Source organism: Parus major, chromosome 1 (genome assembly GCF_001522545.3).
Source record: "Parus major isolate Abel chromosome 1, Parus_major1.1, whole genome shotgun sequence".
In the NCBI taxonomy this organism is placed as follows: Eukaryota; Metazoa; Chordata; class Aves; order Passeriformes; family Paridae; genus Parus; species Parus major.
The window spans coordinates 59,367,148-59,389,984 of NC_031768.1; the positions used below are offsets into that span (position 1 = coordinate 59,367,148).

Sequence of the window (22,837 nt, forward strand, 5' to 3'; positions counted from 1 at the left end):
CTGTTTCTTTTCCCCTTTTGTATGCAATTAGCATTTCATTTAATATTTCTATATTCCAGGTAGATGCCAGAAGAGAAATATGTCCTAAAATACCAATCACTGAAAGCCATGTTGGAGAGTTCCTTCACTACTAAATGCATTTGACACTAATTGCTGTTTATTGAAGGACCTGAGTGAAACATCACAGACATATATCTGGATACTCCCTGCAGCTGTTGCAGTTTTTTGTATTTCCCACTGTTGGTGCCCCACTTCCTAGGACCAGGTCTCTTGTGGCTGGCTCCTCTGCCTGCACAGGGGTGTGGCAAAGAGGGGGCTGCTGTTTCTTACCCAACACAACAATGAAAACAGGACGCTTGAATGTGTTTGTTTTTCACCTCTCTGCTTGTTGAAAAAAAAATAATCAAAGGTCCATACTGGTTCTTCCTCTACTGATATTTTAAATTATTTTAATCTTAGCTAATATTGCAAGCTCTTTTTTTAAAAATTATATTTCATTTAACCGAGTTATCTGCAATTAATAGTTCAGGTAGGGGAAAGATAAGTTCCAGGAGACTCTTGCTGGATCGATTAAAATTCAATATCGTCAGAAAAGATACTTATACAAACAATATGGTAGAAGTCATATTTATTGATAAAAATTAATATATCTGCTATAAAATTTGTAACAGTAATGCAACTGAATATTTATTTTGATGCATAAACCTGAATGTTACATACCAAATACAATACAGTAACACTGGTTTCCTCCTTATTTACACGTTTATGAAAATTGATATGCAATCCATGTTAAAAGAACTTGTAATGGAGAATAGTTACATTAGAAAAATAATATTCTTGATAAAGCATTCTTGAGGACTCCAATCACATTTTCAGGCCTCTTTCAATAAGGCAAAAAATCCCTGGTACAGCATATAACTTAATTTACAAAATACAATAACTTCAGACACATCTTCAAGTTTTCTTTTGGTATGCTTTTCCTCACTGCAAAATTACTCAATTCTCTTACTAAACAGAAAGAACTTTCTATAACAAAACTTAATGAGTTCTACTACATATTACATATAAATCGCTGTAGCTTAGCGACCATAACTGGGTAATCTTTCTCCTTAGCTGTTTGCTCAATGAGCTTTTCTTAGATGTAGGACATGTAGTATTTTGAAATCATTATGACTGTGGTATCTTTCTTCAGTTTTCATAGGAAACAATCTGTCACATTTTGAAACTTTTTTTTTTAATTTTATTTTATTTTAGGAACTGGTGCACAACTACATTTCCACTCACAAGAGAACGTCACAAATGTAACTAAAATTAGGCTTGGATAACTTTGAAAACATACTACTATGTGCCCAAACCCAAATTTCTTACTTTAATACTTTATAACCCTGCCATGCTCTAGGAATTCTTCTTCTGCATAGCTTCATTACTAGTCACAGTCAGACAGTTTTAATTCCTTCAAAGGCACAAAACTTCCACCTCTTTTCCAGTGTTGCTCCTACACCAGTGAATTCTTGTTTAAACATGCGTGGCAGTCTCATCAAAAGCATTTCTATCTCATTTGCAGAGATCTGAGAAGGAAACAAAGGTAAAATTAAAGTGAGAAAGCTGCTCTGTAGCTTATAAAAAAGAAACCTTAAGAACAGATATAATAGGGGTGCAGGGGAGAGGAATCCAGGGCATATGAAAACAGCCAACCATTATTATTTTTTTTTTAACCTGACATGAATTTCCTGACTCCAAAGCAAGTGCAGATTCCTCACAGGAATAATTTTGCTCATGTAGGTGGCATCCCACTATAAAGCAATAACAACTGCTATGTCAGGGTTGTGGCCACAGTGTGGTATGAAGTCCATCTAAAAATTACAGTCATGGGTGTTCTTGTGAGGAGGAGGAAGCAGATGGGACCTTATTCTTCTTCTCATCCAACGCTTTTGAATTCTTCTCCCAGGTCTATCAGTTCTTCTCCTTCAAAAAGACTTTATTCAGCTATCTGCTGTTACTGAAGGCTGACTATCCATGGAGCCATCTTCCCTTGGTCTCACCCAATTCTGCAGTCCCAGGTAATTAAGAGTAAAGCTCCCAGTTTTGCACAGGTCAGGATGTTTTTATCTTTCCAAAACCTTAATGACTTCTCACCTTCCTAATAGGCAAGATGCTCTCATTACAGAAAAACTTTCACAAAAGCAACCTTCCTGGTATAATCAGTAGGGAAGACAAGAAACGAACTGTCATGGAATATGAGCCGTTTTATCCTACTGCATCTAAAGTGGTGGTCATGAAAGGAACAGCAAAGAGATCTATGGGTGCTGCCTGTTATCCACAGGCATCTCCACAGTTTGAAAGGCTTCTCTGGAAATAATGATACTTCTGCTTATTAATACTAGTAGAAACCTTCCATGATGAAACCCTTCCTTTTTAAAACAGTCTATAAACATAAAATGTGCTAATTATACCTCACTACACCCAAGGGGGTTGAAAAAATATCTATTGCTTCTTATTTTTCTGTAGGGGTTAGTGCAGCAGAAAGATTAAATGATTTGTTAAAAGTGGCACCAAAACTCAGTGTTGGAGGCAGTCTAAAGCCTCAGCATGATCCAATCCATCTTTTAAGTACTCACGTGGCAGCTGTGGGTGTCTGGTTACTTTTGTGCAATGTATCTGAGCCCTCAGCCCACACGGGTATGCTGACCTTATCATTCCTGTTCAGGCGAGGAATGACAGGCTAACCATGGAAAGTAATTGAAATTCATCTCTGAAATTGCATCTCTGGATCGTGCTATTAAAAAGTAATTTGTTTCTACAAGCAGCTGCTTCCAAAATAAACCAACGAGGTCAAATTTTGCAGCTTGTGTTTATTATGCAGTAGGTAGGTCCAGCGGTCGCTGCAGAGATGGAGACAATGCTCCTTCCTTGAGGGCTCTGTTTGCAAGTCAAGAGCTGCCCTGACAGCCTCACAGAAGGCCTCAGGTTCCTCATGTGAGCAAAAACTCAAGGACGGAGCCCACAGTCATGTGCAAGAAGGGACCACAGCACTGCAGGGTGAGAATGTTGAAGAGCTCACTGGGAAGAAGCAATGAGCAGCAGGGCTGGAGCCTATAGAGTCCTTATTTTGGAAGGTTCCTGTTATCACTCAAGAGATGCAGAGCTGGAGATGTCATCCAGGGGAAAAAGCAGTTGAAACTTGGCCAAATGCTGTGTTAAGGGAGGGCTTGAAAGAAAACTGAGGAGATTGGACAGACTGGGTGATTCAGGACAAGACGAACCAAAATACACCTTTGGTGGGGCACAGAGAAGCAGAAGAATGGCTGGTGTGAAGCTCTGGATTCATCTTGATAATGAGATGGTCTTGATAAAATCAGACATTTAAAAAAAGAATTCAAATTCACCAGTTTCTCCCCTCTTTCTCCCATCCCCATCCCCATCCCTTTTCATTGTGTGTGGCTGTAAAGCGCTAGCAAACCCAAGCTGCCGTGGCCCGAAGGCAGTGCCTAACAAATCCATCATCCCTCCTCACTCATCAATGCAGCCTGTTGTAGTTCCAGTGAGCTTCTAGTTCAGGATCCCCTCTGCTTTTAGCTCTAGACTTTTTTATAGAAACAGAGGAAAGATCCAGGATCATCCAGAAGCATGAAGCAGCCCATCAAAGCAGTGGGAAGCTGATCTTATCTGAGGGCTGAGGGTACTGTTCAGGAGCAAAACATTATCAGGACCAAAGGAGTTGTGTTACAAGAAGATCTGGGAAAGCACCATCATCCAAGCATTGGCAGATGTGGGACAGAGCTGTGGCTGGCTGCAGGGTGACCCCTGCACCTGAGTGTCCCTTGCAGCCTGGCATCCTGCAGAGCTGCTGATTAGCACCTGGAGTACCATTCACCTGATCATTTCACACTTGAGCTTCTCACCCATGACTTGCTTAATATTCAGTGCAGAGGAATAGGACCTTTTGGGGGCTTGATTTAATTTCATTCTACAGCAGAAATTAAAGAGTAGATCAAAGAATCTTATCTTACAGGTATGTATCAACTGTAAGTCTACTGTATGATCTGATGCATTAAACACTTTGCACACTGTTTTGTGTTGGCCTCACTTTTGTCTTTGCCACAGCTTCACTGCAATTGGTAAGGTCACCCAGTTCCTTTATGTGGCCATCTCTGCTCCCACATGGAGACAAAAGACATGCAACATGGTCTGTTCCTGTGTTCATGAAGGTTCAGTTCAGTATGACACATGACTAACAACTCAAAGAATAAAGGGCCATCTCCAAAAACTGCACAGTTTGATGGCCATGGCCACACCTGCCTCCTGTTCTGCTTTTTTTCTCTGCAGCTATATTTCAGCATCATATGTGTCATAAAATCAGCCGCTAGTCTTTGCCATTTAGAGCTCTGCTCTTCTGTGCCACAAAGGATAGCTAAGCAGTGCGAGGCAAAGACCTCAACACAAGCACGTGCGCTGTAATTTGCAAATGAATAAAGACTGCAAACCCCCAAGCCCCATATCCCATTATCTTTCTAATGGAAATGCATGAAGAGTTTAACCTGCAGTAAAGAATAATACAATATTTCTAAAGAGAAAACAGATTTTGATTAAATTTTTTTTACCCTAGAGTCCAACTGCTGCATATAAGACCAAAGATACTCTATATTGGCTCCAAAAGGGTGGACATGAAGAAATGTGGATATGATACCTGTAATAAAAACAGACACAAAATATTAAAATTACCTCAGACACTGTATCATTAAAATAGGCAAAATAATTCTGAAGAGTCTGTTCTTGAAGGTTTTTCAATATGAATTATGATTCTTATTTTCCTTATGGAACCCAATAAACATAACAAAACAGCACATTTTTAATACAGTCTTAGTAACATCCTAAATACAATAGCTCATCTTCAGGAAATGACAGCAGTTAGCAAGTAAGTGACCAAGATAATATACTGATGAATAAAGGAATTTCTAAACAAAGCCTTGCTGGGAGCATTTCAACTACTAATTTTATGCTTGATTTACCAATATAAAATTGTGGATATTGTAATGGTAAAATTATTGTTTTTTTCCCCTTCACTGGATTCTGTGTTGTGAAAACGTATCATACAATTGTGTCAGAACCCTCACTCCCTCAAATTTTTCTAGTAATTATGCAGATGCTGGTTATGAAAAGTGTTTAATCCGTATTACCCCTAACTGCTGCTGAAGAAAACACAAATGCTTTATGACATATTTGCTTATTTACTTTTTCTTAAGAGAGAACACTTTCTGTCTATCTTCATTGTTGTTCTCAGGATGATTATGAGAGGTATGGAAATTAAAAGTGGCTTAGAAGGAGTCAGGATCTAAATCTAGAGATTTTTTTTCTGCAGTAAAAATCAAGTGCCAGCATTAAGAATGATGACCAGAGAAAACAAGATTTGGGGCAGCAGTACTGCTATTAAAAGCATTATCCAATTTCTCCTCTTCTAAGCACACAGTGAAAATACAAAATGGCATGTGTGATACTTGCTGTTTGGGGAGAGCTGAACTGTAAGAATCAGAACAAATATTTTCAACTCTCTTTGGATGGGCTTCTTAGTTGAACCACCCTAAGGGAAGTTTCTTATACTTAAATCATAAACACCAGGATTAAAAATGCTTACAAATGACAAAAATGGGTCACTGTATCTTGTGTACTGCAGGCCAAACTGCTTTCTTGATGCTGAATGAATTAGGATAATCTTGGATTTCATTTTTCCCCAAGTACTGGCCATGGTTGAAACTGATAAGCAATATTTAACGCATTTTAGACTGGGTCTGCAAAGAACACCTTTTTTCTCCTCCACTTTTCAAACAGCATTTACAAACTTCTGATGCTGCATAAGGAGTGGCATGTAAAACATATTTTGCTATGGCAAATCCTAGCAGCAGTAACCTTCCTTGTGCTGTGGGTGACTACAGGTAACCACACAAGAGCTCTAGAAGCAAAAGCCAAGACCATCACACTTGGATGAGATGACTGGAAATCCAATTTGTACTCAAATCACATTTTATCAGTGTCATTGCATCTGTTATGTGATTCCCATGGCTTTTTAATTCAGGGCATTCAAAGCCAGCTCTTTCATATAATGTAAATAATAAGTAATTTGTCAATATTTTGTAGTTATCGACTGGAGTTCCATTATAATTGTTTATATTTTTTTTTCTTTTATGCTCTTTTCCTCTAAGACAACATTGTTATTTTTTGAAATACAGAGAAACTTAGTGAATGGATGGAGGCAAGGCCCATTTTTCCCTTGCCACACCTAATCATGCCTCAGAGGAAGAGATAACATGAAGTCCATCTTGAGGAATCTTTAATCTTTGAACTGTGAGTCAGTTGTGGGGGGGTATTATGAGCAGCAGTATCTGAACTGAGGTTATTCTGTTTATCTGAGTGCACCACTGAACAGCAGATGTATGGGACCCACTTTGGGACACTGCCACTGTTTGTCACAGTCAAATAGTGAGTGACCTAGGAAAAAAGTTTGTTATTCTGTTCTTAAAATCCCATGCTTGCTCTCTTTCTCACAGAATGAACTTTGAAAAGATCAAATACTGTCCCCTGCAATTAAAAGTTTCAGATTTAATTATAACGAGCAGAATTCAATCAAGGCATACATTTCTGTGCATTCCATTTTTGCATCTCACTAGTCACAGGGAGTTTGTGTAGTAAGCACTTTAAACATTTAAATACATTCTTCACCTTCAAATGACCTCTTTGGTCTGAACTGAACTTGTGAATTGCTGAATCTGTGCCTCAGCAATAAACCAGCAATCTTCCTGGTGCCTAGGTGATGAAAATGAGCTGCATTTAAACAAACTAATGTAGTTTTGGAGCCATCATTTATCAGGGTACCACTGATATGTGAAAAGACCAAACCAAAGAAATTAAGCCCGTTCTTTCAGATCAACATTTCTGTTGCCATGCCAGAGGGTACACTTTGGAACTGTGGGCTTTGTGCTCCCTGAAAACCTACCCCACTGAAACCAATTGCAAAATATGCACAAGTCTAAATGGGGCATGTTCCTCCAAGGGTAGCATGGGTACAGCCAGTTCTGTGTGGCTGAATGCCTGATACCAGTTAGCTGGCCCACTGCCTATAAGCTTTAGCTTTAGGCACTATTTAAGAGTTTATTTTAAAAATTTTATTCTAGGTAAAGGGTATGACAGTCCTTGTGGTATTCTTTATAAATATTCATATTGCTAATTCCCTCACCTAATGTCAAAGGCATAAATCTGGCTTGCTTAATACATGCAGTATATGTATTTTTTTTTGCTTGGTAGTTTACTAATATTATTTCCACCCCCTTTTCCTTCACCACTTTGTCTAATAATCATGGAACAAGCTATACAACTCTGGCCTGCTAAATCTTGATGCAAATAAAGTCATCACACATTCATGCTGCAAGTCTAAATGCAGATCCTGCAGTTTTGTCATACCTGAAATCCTTTCATTAAACTGCAGAATTTTTCAGAAAGGCAAAGTTCACTTGTATTTTAGGATTTTTCTTACTAAAAGCCATTCTGAACACAGATAAAAAACCAAAAAGTCTATTTTTTCTTTTTTACTGGTATTAGGACAAAGATGTGTGTAAATATATATGTAAAACAGAAACCTGTTAGAAAGTGTTTTGTTCTCAAAAATCTTCTTTAGGGTTATCTTACCTATTAATAGTGCCTCTTTCTCTGATTTTAGACCTGGGCTTCGTTTCTCTGAGTTTTTTTCTCTGTCCTGGTTGACCAATGCTACTGTCAATACATTGATTTCCTATAAAGTTTAAAGAAAACAAACAGGTGGTCATGTAGATTTCATTTACCTCGATTAAACTTGTCTGCTTCCTTTCAACTCTATAAAAAAAAAATAATTACTTTAATTCACATTTAAAGACAAGACAATTATAAATAATTGATTTGTTTACAGAATATTAAGACATATTTTGAACTACCTTTTTGCCAAGTGCTGCCAAGAAGAGAAATTTTGCTTGCAGAGTAAGTAATAACTTTGTTGCTAGTGCTTCTTCATTATAACAGCTGGAGAGATTGTGCCATAAAGTGTGGGGATGGTCAGAAAACTCACATTTTCTAGCTATTAAAGCTGTAAACCAAGACCGCCTCCAGGGAGCATGGATGGAGACATTCAGCTACAACCATAAGAGTAAATTCAGCAGTCACTAACAACATTTCTAGCTACTAGAGCACAACCCTCTGCCCTGTTACACTCTTCAACCAGGGCCTGGCATTGGCCCATCCCAAGCAATTTTCAGGTATTCTCAGGTTTGGGGGGTCAGCACATTTCAGGAAGACCATTCCTAACAGGTGGTTTGCATAACACTATCTTGTTTCAAGGACTGAAAGAGCACCAACCTGAAGGGCAAAAAAATCAAGGCTCCTACCTGGAGCTCTTTTCTTCTGGAATCAGGTGGCCTAAATTTCATCTGAGAGATGCTCCATCAGAAGTACCCAGGCAGTTGTGTGGCTGGGTATATGTGAATAAATTATTTCCAAGGCATGCAAGTGGCCTCAGAATGTATTGCACAATATTCAAGCATGTCCATGGGCTGTTTCCATGGAGTAGCCAATGTGCAGTAACTCGTCCCTCGGTGAGGCGGTGACTCACGCTGCTGCATCTGCTCTGCGAAATGCTCAGCAGTTCCATGCAAAACCCCGGAGGCAGAGAGCATGGCGCTGGAGACACGGTGGTGTGAGGTGGGACTGTGAAGGAATGGTGCTCTTGTTCTGTTTGAGGGAGTCAAGGTAAGCTGCTGGAGGTTGTGTGGGACTGGGCAGCCCTAAATGCAAGCAAATAAATACTATTTGGTGTAACGCTGTGGCTCATTTTGGACATACCCATGGTGTGGTGCCTTGCTCCAAAATTTTTGGCAAGTATTTTTGGCAATAAAAGGGGATACTGGGCTTGAGTTGCTCTGAGGCATTTCTGAAGGTGTGAATCATCCGTGCTATAAAAAGGCATAAACTCCAAAATTTGTCAAATGTGCTTCTTTATGGATGACTAAAGGCTTCACAGTCTGAGGGGCTGGTAAAAAGAGTCACATGCTTCCTCATTTTTAATTGAAAAAGAAACAGCAATCAACATAACCCAAAAACCCCCAGTGACGTAGTCTGTGCTCTTCATAGGTCTGCTCCAAGGGGCAGCTGCCAGACAGGCAGTGCCTGACGGCTCAGATGCATTCAGATGGATTCAGGTGTTTCTTCATGTCACAAAGAAGTGAAGCTGCTGAGTGTCAGCTAAGGAACTCTATGTACACGTAAGTGACATACACACACATGTGCATCCTCAGTCCCCAGCAACACGGGGCTCTGACAGGCCCTGGACCACACCAAACGAGGCATGAGGTCCACTGGGTCATGCGGGGTTTGTTGCAGCTGTAATGGCCAGCTGAGGCATTTCTGCTGGCTACAGATCCATGTGTAGCTGTGCATGTGTCAGCCTTTGCTGGCTTTTGCGTTAGTAGAGACCAAATAACATTTTAGTTGTATATTTTAGCTTAGGGAGTCTGAGGTTCAGGTGTTGGCAGTGATCCTCCCCTAAAATAATGGTGTTCCTGGGTGCTCTAGCAGCTACATCACCTTGCCACTAGCACTCCTGTAGTGTTGTAATACACAAGGCACATTATAGCTTTTAGAGCAGCAGCATGCTCTAAATTGTCCAGCACTGTTGATTCTCCTCCTGACAGAGCCAAAGGCTAATGCAAATTCTGATCTACTGCTGCCCATGACATCCAAAAGCAGTGAAAGGAAATCCAAGCAAGAAACTGAAATAAAAGGTGTTTACCTGACTTTCTCCAAGAAGGCAGTAATGACAAGGGGGTTACAGATCAGAACAGAGCTGTATGACAGATTTTGTGATACTGCAGCAGAAAAGCAGAGCAGCATATGCCACCAAAGCTTGTATAGGTTAAGATGTAACTTTGACTTCATCAGAGATAGAAAAGTAGTCTAAAAACAGCAGCTCCTGAGAGAGGAAGGTGGGAACAGAGAGATGTGTATTTGATATAACAGGCACCAAACACAGCACACTGGCAGTTTCAGGTGGGATTAGAAGTTTTGTCAAGCAGTGATGCAGAGAAAAAAACTATAATCCCATTGGGAGCAATGAACAGATGGATTCTCATTTAATGCCTAGATTTGAGCCTCTGCAGAACATTTCATATGATTTATAGGACAGTGTAAATGGATGCTAAAGGAAGTCACATCAAGTCTTCCTTAGCTGCATGTTGGAACAGAGGATAAAAGAGTAAAAGTTTTTTTATGGGGAAGCCCGAGGAAATGAGTGGCAAAGATAGATACTCAGAAAACCAGAGGCTTTAGAAGAAAGTTGCAGGGTCTTGGAGCCTTTAAAAGGAGAGGTTTCTGCCATCCAATGCTACCTGCCTCACAGAAGATAATAAATTAGATCACCCTGATGTATTCAGCTGCCAAAAGAAGTTTGTGCAGGCCATGAGATACAGGGTGTCCATAGTCACATAAAGTAAATCAGAATTCAGTAGCAATGCTGCTAGGAATTAATAGTGGTTTAAGAGAAATGGCATAATTGGGTCTAAAAAATGGGTGTGAAATTCACCCAGAAACTGGGCTAATTATAGCGTAAGTGAAAACCTTAAGAATCTGACAGCATACTGCAGATATAAATCTGGTACCTATGAAGCCTTTACAACAAATCCTCATGCAGTTAATTTACACTTTTTTAGAGGCACTACTTATGTCAACCCACAGAAACAAGACTTTTGAGAGTACAAAGGTGAATGAGGCAATAAATAATTGGAAAAAACCAGTTAGGTCACCTCTCTGACACGAGAAAAAGCTACTGATCACCAGATGCCTGAGGAAAATTATTTAATATATACTGCATTACAGTATTTCCTTTCTTTCCTGGAGACCATTCTTTATTTGGCAAATTATATTTTCTGAGGCCCTAAGCAGTCTCCTTCAGCAGGTTTCATTATAAAAGGAATATTTTGCTACCATCTGTCAGTTACTGCATTAAAGGACAAGAACAGAGCTGAGCATGTGCAGACTGGTACTTATTAGAAATGAAATGACCTTGCAAGAACTAAACATAGTGTGTGAAAGGCTTAATCCAGGTTAAATCACACCTGGAGATCATTAGGGACCTGGTCCTATTTATTATTCACAAATTATGTCAGGTACTGGAAACCGAGGAGGACCAATTTGATGACGACAGCTGCAGAGCTGCTCAGTATGAATGCAACCATTCTGTGTGATGCTCTCACCATTGCCAGCTTAGAGTTTTTTCTCACAAATGACACTTTAATCCATCAGCAGATGATGAAAAGCCATGAGTTTGCCTCATGGGATTGAAATCCCCATGGCTCTGCAGATATCCCTTGGGACCAGCATTTTGATTCACAGCTCCCTGAACCAGGGAGGGAGAAACAGGCAGAGTCTTTCTGGAAAACTTTCAAGAGAACTTGCTGGATGAAACAGGATAGCAAATAACAATTTTATCCCATGGACTATTAATTTCCACAAGCAGATCTCTGACACCAACATTGACACAGAGCTGATAGGTGTGGTGAGTCATACATGGCAGTTTTGAACATGGATGTATAAAGGCTGCAAGGTGGGAGAGAAGTTTGGTTTTCATCATTCACTCAGGTATCTTGGCTTCTTTTGGAAGAGGCATGGGCAAATATATTGCACCAAAAGTTGCCTGGTCTCACTGTCCAGAGAGCAGGTGGGTCTAACACTGGAGACACAGCAAATCACAGAGTGACTCCTGAGAGAAATGTGCTTGCTAGAGGAAGACACAGAGCTCCTGAAGAGTAGAAGAGATGTGCTGATATTCTACAGAAGATAGTCATGGATCCTCTAAGAACAAAAGGCTAGCTCTGCACTCCGGGGCTCTAGCAGATCAGAAAGCTCCAGATATTTAGGCTGGATAACTTGGGTGTTTCTCTCCCTTCTTGGTTTATTTTTTCCCCTATGCGAAAATAAGATATTAAATAAAACTTTCTCAATCTAGATAGCATTAATCCTCTTCAAGTCAGTCTTGAACTAGTGCAAAGAAAGCAGACAACATAAAACATTTGTTCTTTCCTGAAAATATACACTAGCCAGCATCCCTAAAAATGGGGGGAGTGAGGACATGATATTGTTCATAAACACTGAGCAAAAGTTGAACAGGGGCTGTACACAGTAGCTGCCCTACCTGGAAACTCCCCTGGCCAGAGTGCAGTTCTATACCATCTGTTGTTCTTTGAAAGGCAGAATATAGGATTTAATGACTGTGACATTGAAGATACCTGACACATGCCCAGGATGCAATGACATTCAAAGAGATGAAATAGGGGGAACAATGACTGCTTGTGTACTGTCTTCAAAGACCTCATTTTCTTTGTTGTAGTTTATGGAATTCTGAAGAATTGTGTGGTGAGGGGGTAAAAATAATATTGAGTCTTCTGACAGGCTCAGTAAAAATCCCATAAACCTACCAGCCTCTGGAAAAGTTTGCATTTTTACTATATGTACAAAGCCAATTGTCTGAGGCATTAAAACAGTGTTAGAAAAAGGAAAGACTTGATGTTTGTCACAGCAGGCAAAACAGAGCAACTGCTGAACGTTGTTAGATGTAAGGGATACACCACACTTTCTCATCAGCCAGGGGATTTATGAGAGAAAATGAGTAGGAGGAGAAAAAACTATATCTGAAACATAAGCAAAAATCTTTCAGGCTATTAACAGCAGGCCAGAGAGATGCTATAAGCTTGGAAATAAAAGGTAATTTTAAAAATCTGGTAGAAGAAAGAGCCATGCACACGATACCAAATCCAGCCTATAAGGTATTGAAAGGAATGCATGTACCTGCTCTGAGCAAACAGAACTGGGTTTGGAATTCAGGTGAGTTTGCCCAAATTGCTTATTGAGGACCAGGCAGGTTTGATTGCAAACTTGGGTCAAAACTGGTCTGCAGCATGAAGAAACGCATGTATTTAATTCATTTGCATTTATCTGTGAACCTCCTATAGTTTGGTATATAGATGGGTTCGCCTTGCTAGTTGTTCTTTAAATGTACTTCAGAACTACATCTGAAAATTTAATCTTCCAGTTTTAACCTGAGTGGAGCATAATTCAATAACCAATCAAGTGAATGGAAGTCTTGCAATACTTTCAATGCACTTCAAGTCAGGCATCTTAAATTTATGGGGACATGCAAGGTTGAGGTACAGGACAACTGTACAGCTTAGCATGGTTGTCAGCTGAGAATGAGCTACTGTCCTTGTCTATGTCTTTATCCACAGTGAATTCAAAATTATTCAATCCAAGTTAAACTATTCTACAGTGAAAGAGCTTATTTAAATTTAACTTAAATCAAATTTCCTTGCAAATGTGGTAACGTATGAGTACACTCACAGGCAGTGATTGTGACTCAGATGATCAGGGCATCACAAAATCAGGCAGATGACCTTGGGAGATCTCTAGTCCAACCTTCTGCTCAGAGCAGGATCAGCTGCAATGGCAGAGCGTGTGGATGTGCAACATAAAGGCAGCAATCCCATGGCTCAAGAGTTTCTCAGCAACATCCCAGTGCTGCACCCTTATCAAGAGCGGGGTGCCTCTGTCCCTGGCAGGAAGGATTTTCCAACTACCGTCACTTGCTCCATCCTTGTGATACTTGCGATTCAAGTTTTATTTCCACAAGCACTAAGGAGTACACAGGCACCATTACAGACTGGGAAAATATGATAACCTAATCAGAGAAAAGAGAGTCCCCTGACCCAGGTCCTCCCAGGGTTGTCACAGGAAAGTATCAGCCCCAGGGGCCGAACATGACACAGTGAACATCAGTCCACCTTTCTGAAACAGAGGATGTCAGGCTGCCAGGATTCAGCAGGATTCAGCATCTCCCAAAACCAGTAATAGTTGGTTTGGGCCAAAGGTCTCTTTCTCTTTCTTTAATGGAACTTTCTCCCCTTCATTGGCTACACACTGTGTTGCGATGTGATGTGTGAAAATTTGGTTGAGTGGCTGAACTCTGAAAGTACCTTGTCCTAACTTAAATAAACATCATGTGTGTTACATAGCTCTTCTCTCAGTCTGTTATCTTCAGTGACTGTTTCTGACTCTCTGCTGACTACTCCTCTAAAAATACTCTGACTAGAAAATTGCTCATAATTTTGATTAATAACATTCTTTTGTTGCTTCAAGTGAATTATCTCGTGTCGGTGTATTAACTACTTCCTTCCTAGAAAGCTTATCTTTTACATGGTCCTGACTCCTTACAGCCTAAGAACTGATTTTAGAAAAGTGGCTAGCACTAAGTTAAATGGCCTTGTGACACACTGTCTATATGCAGAGAGGTTTCTTGGCTTTTCTATTTGTATTGGGATAACTCAGTTTACAGTAAAAATTTGCAGTGGTGCATCACATATGAAAAAAATAAGGCAAGGAATGAGGCATCCAACCATATGCCCAAACCCAGAGCTCTCACAAGTAGCTAGTGCCACTGTTAGAGTTAGCAGCAGGTCAGAAATACCTTTTAAAAAAACCTTTGCTTTTCAGTGTTTTGTTTGTTTTTTTTTACTAGGGTCTTATTCTTCTCCTTCTACTACCTACCTACTGATGCAGAAGGACATATTTGCCATTCACTGCTGGTGAATATGACTGATCTATCATTAGAAATTATAGACACCAGGTTTCATTTTTTCATTCAAATCAAGCCTAAATTTGGTAACTTATTTTTTTCTATGCAAGAAGCCAATGTTGGTTTTGTCAGAAACAGCACATTGCAATTACTTTTAAAGGACACTCATATAGAAATTTACTTTAAAATTCACTAATATAGTATTTACTGTTATTGTAAATTTAAGAGTGCACTGGTTTTAACAAATAAACTGTTGAAAACTTGAAAAATTATCTGGCATTAAAATTATGCTAACAGCAATGTAGACAAATTAGAACTGTGAATATAAGACCTTGTGAATGAAAAACTTCAAATGGAAGGATCTAAGGTTTGTTTATCTGATTTATACTACATAATAGAAGCATTTTCAGGAGTGAAGATTAATTGTATTATGGCTCTCTTGACATTCTATTTTTCTGATCCATTTGCCAGAGAGATGCTTTCAACTTTTTCATTATAAAGCTTTTACTATTGTAACTTTCACCTGCTGAGTTTTAGGCAAGTAGCAATAATCTGAAAATGCTTTTCTCATTGAAACTATCTCTTCATATTTTTTCATTGTATTCAAGCACATTTATTTTATGGGAATGTACATACGCAGAATATGGAAGACTAATAGGAAAGTTACTTCATGCTCATTTTCAAAAGTATGATCAGGTTGCTTCATTTTCTAAACCTGGATTTATGTGTAGGTTCCTGATGACTTAACACAGATGTTTTATGTGATGTGAAGGTGGTTGCTTTGCAAGATAAAAGGTAATTGTCATTTTGCACATTTTGTTTTAGGGAATTGCAGCAAACCAATGTCTGGCTGAATGAAAGCATCACTTGCCCACCAGCTCTGCTGAAGTCATTGTAGGAGGAGGTACTTTATGTTTACTTGAGATTGAGAATTTGTGAAAACCCTTTGAAATGATCTTTAGCACAAATATTGCACTTGCAATCTCTCCTAGAATGATGCACTTCCAAAAGAAAAGTTAAGAGAGGAAAAACAAATGCTGTTTGTTTCCCTTCTGAGACTTGTAGAAGTTTTTAAAATGACTTGGTTGAAATAAAAAGAAGTAACAGGCAGGGAAAACTAACCTTAAATGTCTTATGACAGTGAATGGCTTTCTTCATGGTTTTGTATTTGAAAGATATTAACTTTAGGAATCTCCACATCTGAATATGCCAAAAAGTACTTAAACACTTTGGAATTTTTATTTCTTTGGAGTGGGTCTTGATCAGGATGACAAACTCTTTCTGATGTTTCTTAGAGCGACTTGGGAATATTGTTTGAGGAAAAGCTCAACATGACCCAGCAAGGTGAGCTTGCAGCCCAGTAAGCCAATTGAATCCTGGGCTGCATCAAAAGAAGATTATCCAGCAGGGTGAGGGAGGGGATTCTGCCCCTCTGCTCGGCTCTCCTCTGCTCTGCTCTGCAGTGAGACCCCACCTGTGGTGCTGGGTCCAGCTCTGGGGCTCCCCACATAGGAAGGTCATGAACCTGTTGGAGCAATGCCAGAGAAGGGTCATGAAGATGATAAGAGGGCTGGAGCAACTCTCCTGTGAAGACAGGACAGCTGTGGTTGTTCAGCCTGGAGAAGAGAAGGTTCTAAGGAGAGACCTTGGAGTATCTTGACGTACCTAAAGGGGGCTGCAAGAGAGGTAGAGAGGGACATTTTACAAGGCCATGTTGGAACAGGACAAGTAGAAATGGCTTTATACTGACAGAGCAGGTTTAGATCAGATTCAAGGAAGAAATTCTTTACTGTGAGGGTGGTGAGACACTGGCACAGTTTGCCCAAAGAAGTTGTAGATGTCTCATCCTTGGAAGTGTTCCAGGCCAGAATGGATGGGACTTTGATCAATCTAGCCAAGTGAAAGCTGTCTCTGCCTGTGGCAGGGGATTGCACTAGATGATCTTTAAAGCCCTTTAAAATGAAAGCCATTCTATGAAGAGTGGCTCTTCAGAATACTGAAGTCCCTTTCTCACTTCTGTCACTTTTTTCTGTTCTGTGAAAGCCAGTTGGAAGGCACGTGAGCGTGGTGTACAACCCCCAGGAGTGCAGTAGAAGGCTTGTGGCTGAAGCAGAGGTGGCCCATCATCCTTCAGGTGGTTGCGGGGGAGCCTGAGTGCTCTGACAAGCCAATCTGCCTTGCACACTGTGTGGGTTAAGCACACAGCTGCATATGTATAAGGCTGAAAGTTATTCCTCACTAGAAATGACAGGATGACTCCTGTATACGTGTGCAGTATAAATACTCGGGGAAAATGCTTTGGGATGAAAGGCTCCACATAATGATCAGATATTATTAAAATGTCAGGTAGCTCTGAGCATTGAAGATCTGTCTCCCTGTGGAGCTCATATGAAATTTAAAGTAAAAAAAAAACTTTTGTGATTTGCTGAGTGGGTGGTGAATGGGTTTTATCATTGTGTCTCAGAGTTCTCTTTCTCCTCCCTCGGATGATCAGAATTCACTGCAATCAAAAGCCAAGTCACTCTGACACTCTTAATTAGGGACAAGGGAAGTGGTGTGATTTCTTGCTGCACATTAAAAAAAGGGGTTATTTCTACAGCCAAGATCCACTTCAGGCAGCACATTCTGTGTCAGAATATACCTTGGTCTGCTCCCTGTTTGCTCCCTGTAGGGTTCAATCATGGCTGGAATCTCATAGAGACTCTGATTTAGCCAGCAGAGACCATGCTAATGAAACTCTTGCTGTCTTCTGTAAAGGCAAACCAGGGCTGGGGTGGCAAAGGGGAGAACTTGGGGAGATTTAATCTACCGGTGTAAAAGAACTTCTAGAGGCTGAGTGGGCTCTTTGATAATATCATAAACAGCCTGTTAAACTTCTGCTACTTTTCAGGCCTCATGGTATTGAATTCAGGAGGTGGTCATTCCTCATGCCTGTCACAGGAAGTAGGAAAGCTGCTGATCTGTGAACAGTCAGAGCTGCTTGAATCTATCATGCTCCACGTGCCTTAAAATGAGGAAATGAGAAGAAATTAGTGATGGAAGGGCTACAAATAAATGTCTGGAATGGGAAAGGTAGGGAGTAGAAAAGAGGCACAGCCACTCCTCACCCCCTGGCACTGGCCCCACCAGGACAGAAGAACCTGAATACAGACAGTGAATGTGTCTCTCCAAAGCCCCTGTGACTGCTCCAATCCAATCAGGGTAAGGGTCCTTGCACCTTCTCCTAATGACACACCCATGATGAGAAACCAAACCCCACTTCAATCTTCTTAAGGACCTGTTCTCACCCCTGCACTCTCCATTATTCCTGCCTGCTCTCTTTATACACCTGCAGAAAGGAGCAGTTACAACAAAAGGGGCTGGAGTGTGACCATGCTCCATGCTCTTTCCTTCTCAGGCATGGCAGAGAGACAAACCCCAGCTGCTGGCAAGGGCTGCCAGGACCTTTTCCTTATCCTCTAAAGCACCTAGGTGTCATGGCCTCAGTTTCTGCAGTGCACAATCACACCCATGTCCTCCAGAAATGCCTGCTGCAAGGCCAGAGGACCTCATTGAGGGGGAGCCCAAGGAAGGTACTCAGTGACTAACATCAGTTTGCTGAGGCAGAGGTTCACAGTTTACAAACCTGGGAGGCTCAGACAGGAGAGAAACACACAATTCCTGACATGTGCAAGGCCTGCACTGGGGTTTTCTGGCCTGTAATTTTAGTCTCAAATTGCTCTTATATAAGCCATATTGAACATTTTTTATTGCAAGCCTGTGCTGTTCTGGAAAGAGCAAGCCTTTTGAAGAGTGGGATTACCAGGAAATGACTCTTGCAAGGAAGTGAAGCAGAAGAATCAGCAATCACTTGGGATCTTCATCACCAAAGATGATCAACTTCTGTCCCACACTCCCAAACTACTGGGATGATTTTGCACTCTTCTAGCTCCTACTCCTCTCCCTGTGTTCAGGACCCTTTCCGTCTCACCCGGCTCAATGTGATGCTGCCACATCAAATGCCATGTGTGTACTAACACACACACTGAAACATTCACAGCAGGCACCTTTGGATGCCTAAATTAAAGCTTTATATAGTGAAGTACAAAGAGTGAACTCTGATGAGTTTGATTTTTTAAATCTTTGGCTGACTTGCTGCAAAAGTAAGCCTTACTTAACCATTTTTTCTTTGATGAAGATCATCAGTGATTAACCTACTCTATGGAAAGAGAAATCTAGGGTGTAGTTAGGAATAACATCACTTTCAGTGTAATATAAAGTGATATATCCCCCCTCCTCATCTGGAAACTGCTTCAAAATCAAATACAAAAGACAAAAATTAAAGGAAGAATCAACATTAAATGTAAGATGCTTAAGCTGAACTCAAGAAATGCTCTGACAACGGCTTCAAGCATTCAAATGGAAAAATGCATCCCTGCTTAATATTATTGATTTTGTGTCTGGAGAAAAAGCCGGGAACATTGTGTCCAATCCGCGGGAGATGCTAACTGAAGGCAGACAGACAAATGCGGTCAAAGTCAGTACTTTGTTCAAACAACAAAACTCAAACAGAACAAAAAGCTGGTCAAAAAAAACCCCTTGTGGGGGTTTCACTCTCTGAAATATATTCACTTCATTTTATTATGTTTTATTATTATTTTATGTTTATTATGTTTTGGTGATAATGAGGTAACTCTAGAAGTCTTTTGGCAAAATTCTGACTTTTTAACCTGATGGGAATTTATTTAGTGACTTCAACAATGTCAGGACTTTGCCATGAAATTGCAATCAGCATTCAAAATGCTTCCGTGGCCATTATTCATGTCTTGCTTTGGTCTGAATGTGGCAAACTGATACTCTTGATTAGAATTTTACAGCACTTTTATAAAGGGTAGGAGTTAATCACAGCAGCCATCTAAGGAAGGCAGATAGCTGACAAGGGAGAACAACAAACTCCTGGAAGATCACCGAGTAATTCTAAAATTAGACTTGTATAAAAAAAACCAACAAAAGCTTCCTTTCTCCATTTACAGTAGAGGGATACCATGGATGTTAACTTTCTGACTCCAAACCAGGCCACATATTCACTGTATTTGCAAGCAGTGCCATATCTATACTGAATTCAGCAATGAGCAAAAGGAGATCTTTGATCAAAACACAGAATTAATTTATATACCAGGGGCTTCACAGAAAGCCACTGAAATTATAGAAAGAGTAGAAGAATAAATTGTCTTTGTAGAGGTAGCCACAAAATATGTGATTAGCATTTTCCATTTGCAAAGTGGTCTCTACTCAAGCACAGCTCCCAAGCATGATTATTTTTTTTATGTTGGGAGTACTCAGGTCCCAGGAGTCTGTGAACATCCTTGAAGAGGATTATATATCAAATTATGCAATCATAATTGTCCAGTGGTCATTATTTTCACTTCAGTTAAGACAGAGAAGTGAATGAAATACCATTTTATGCAGCAATGAAGAGGAAATGAAAAGAGGGTCAGATTAGAAACAGGGACTGATCTCTTCCAAAGCACAGGACTGATGGAAATAAGCACTCAGTGACAGCACCTCTGGCAGTGCTGGCTGTTGAAGTCTCTGTTAACACCAAGCCAGAATCTCAGGCTTTGTGTACTGCCTGAGCCCGACATTTGGCCTTTCCTGACACAGAGTATAGCTGGGAAATGTCAACAGCCATAACAAATATTACTGCATGTACCTAGCAAATCACTCATGAAACACCCTTATGACTCTGTAAAGAACCTTGTAAGATGGTTTTGCTTTCTGGAAATAACAGATGTACTGGCAGTGCACTAAAATTTTGGTCTACCCCACCCCAGCAGATTTGTGCATGAACTGACATGCAGGGAATGTGACATTGCAATTTCTGCAGCCTGTTAGTCAATTTAATTAATTTTCCTGCATAAACAAGACAAAAAAATGAATGTCAATTTGTAGGTTGGGCATCTATAAATTAATTCAGGAGGGAAGTTTTTCTTTTTCCAAAGGTGTCGAGATCCTTGTCTCCCTTTCAGGATGGTCAGGATGATGGTCTCACATAATGAGCATGTAGAAGACCAGGATTGATCTAAGTATACATTTTCATCTGTATCTGCTTTTGCTGAGAAAAATATTTCCACATTTTATTTTAATTAACACCATTTTCTAATGTAAAAGATGATGCAGACAAGTGCCATTGGGAGAAATCCTGAGTGAAGAAGGTGATCTTTAAGGTTACAGTATGGGCTTTCTTGATGTGTATGGACTGTGCCTAAAGTTTCCTCTGTCCTTTCTAGGAGCCTCATTTTCTGCAGAGTAAGTAATCTAAATATGCCACAGAGTGAAGATAAGACTGTGTGTTCAGTGTACAGGCATACGTTGCCATTTTTCCTTACCAACACCTCCCACTATTGCTCGGCATGTAGAGGTATTTCATTTGCTGAATTCAACCTGTCATCTGTAACAAATATGTCCTAATCCAATTATATGCATCACAGTTCACTAAGAACCACGCAGGAGCCACCAAGCCTTCTTCTCTTTGATCATCCCTGATTTGCAGTGGCCAGGGGCAAAACCCATCGAGTCTGCTGAGAATATATGTGGAGACAACCTGCAAGGCACAACACCTGAGTGCTACATATTTGATATAAATGACAATTGTTTAAAAGGCACTTCAGCTTTCATTTTACAAAGTTCATTATCGTAGCAAATGTTTTAACATCAGTTCTTTCCCTCTATTTCTCTATTTCCATTTGTACTGCTGTGCTTTCTCTGATTTCATGGTGGTATTATTGTTGAATACATGGCTGTGACTGTGACTCAATAATTGTAACTATCTGGTTTCCTTCTTTGCCATTAATCTAGGTATCGACTTCTTTTCTTAAAAGTCATATATTGCTGTGAGACCAGCTAGGGAAGAGCTCATTGAAAAGAGGGGCAGAAAACAGAGTTTCTATCCTATGGAAAATTCAGGCATTTGAGGAACTTGTACAATTACAAACTGGATCAAAATATTATGTTTTGAAAAATTTACTATTAACCAAAGATTCTGAAATATTTTGTTTTAGATATCTGGGAATGATGTACTGAAACAGCCTCTTTACAAAATTGAAATGTTTAATGCTTTTAATGCTATTTCAACCTTTATATTATATAAATATAAAACTTTCGAGCACTTCTGTTTATCCAGTTACATATAAGCTGAAATGGTACAACTTGAAGCTTTCATGTAATTTCCCTTTAAAACATTTCAGTACTGCAAAATGTTATTTCATCTATATTTTTGGTGAGGAAGCAAGTTCTTTTAGAGAGTTTCTAAGACTTACATGTAGATATTCCTCTAGGATTTCCTTTGGGGAACCTGCAACCAGCTGTTGGACAACGAACAGTTCTTAGCTAGTATATGTGAATATTTCAAGATCATCGTTGGATTAATGTATTTTTGGTTTGCAAACAGAATCTTTCAAAGGGACAATGGGATGCTGTGCAGACAGACTGCAGCTGCAGATTTGTTGGAGCTATCAGACAATATTGAATGTCTCCTGTCCAAATGCTGAGAGCTACGAGGCTCTATCGACTTCACTGCGGAAACGAATCACAATGAATGAGATTTAGGAAAGGATTAGAAAAAAACAAGGACAACATTTCCTTATCAAAAAAGCAGTTCACAAAATTTGAGCCTTCCATTCAGGTTTGAAATAAAACTGCTTTCCTGACTGAGCCATTAGACAACACATGGACTAAAATAGGTGATAAAATATACTAGTTATATAAAATTTAAGTATAGTAAAATATACTATACTTAAACTGTTGCTAGTTCACTTGGCCAGCAGGAAGATATCACATATAATCGATTTTAATATTCATATGTTTTTGACAAAGCACAAGACTGCACGGTTCAGATGACAAACATAGCAGGAAACTTTACTTTTTTTTTTTTCTCTTCCTCCCTTATGGAAATTGCTGTTTTGATGGCAATCATTAAGGGAATAACAGAAGCAATTTTTTTATTTATTTTTTTTTTTTTGGCAGCAGGCTTTAAAAAACACAACCTTAAGAGTCCTTTAATGTTTTTGGACAAAATAATGATTCAATGAATTAATTTAGTCCTCTTGTGAAAATTAACTTTCAAAATTTTACACATATACTTCACTCAGAACTGAAATATGGCCCAGCTGCAAGGTGGCAGCCACAGAGACAAATGACATAACTTTGTAGCTTGAATAATCC

General features: G+C 39.7%; 1 protein-coding gene across 5 annotated transcripts in view; it reads right to left on the reverse strand.

Moving 5' to 3' along the window:
• Positions 1 to 613: 613 nt before the first annotated feature.
• The window catches only part of ENOX1 (ecto-NOX disulfide-thiol exchanger 1), a 350,391-nt gene continuing 328,167 nt past the window's right edge, over positions 614 to 22,837 (reverse strand). For all 5 annotated transcript variants that reach the window (XM_019007902.2, XM_019007903.2, XM_015637165.3 and 2 more), the window contains 3 exons: positions 7,678 to 7,780; positions 4,602 to 4,687; positions 614 to 1,568 (listed from right to left, as the gene is read on the reverse strand). In XM_019007902.2, the coding sequence (XP_018863447.1) occupies positions 1,437 to 1,568; positions 4,602 to 4,687; positions 7,678 to 7,780 (321 nt within the window). In that variant the 3' untranslated portion in view covers positions 614 to 1,436. The remainder of the gene's footprint in view (positions 1,569 to 4,601; positions 4,688 to 7,677; positions 7,781 to 22,837) is intronic.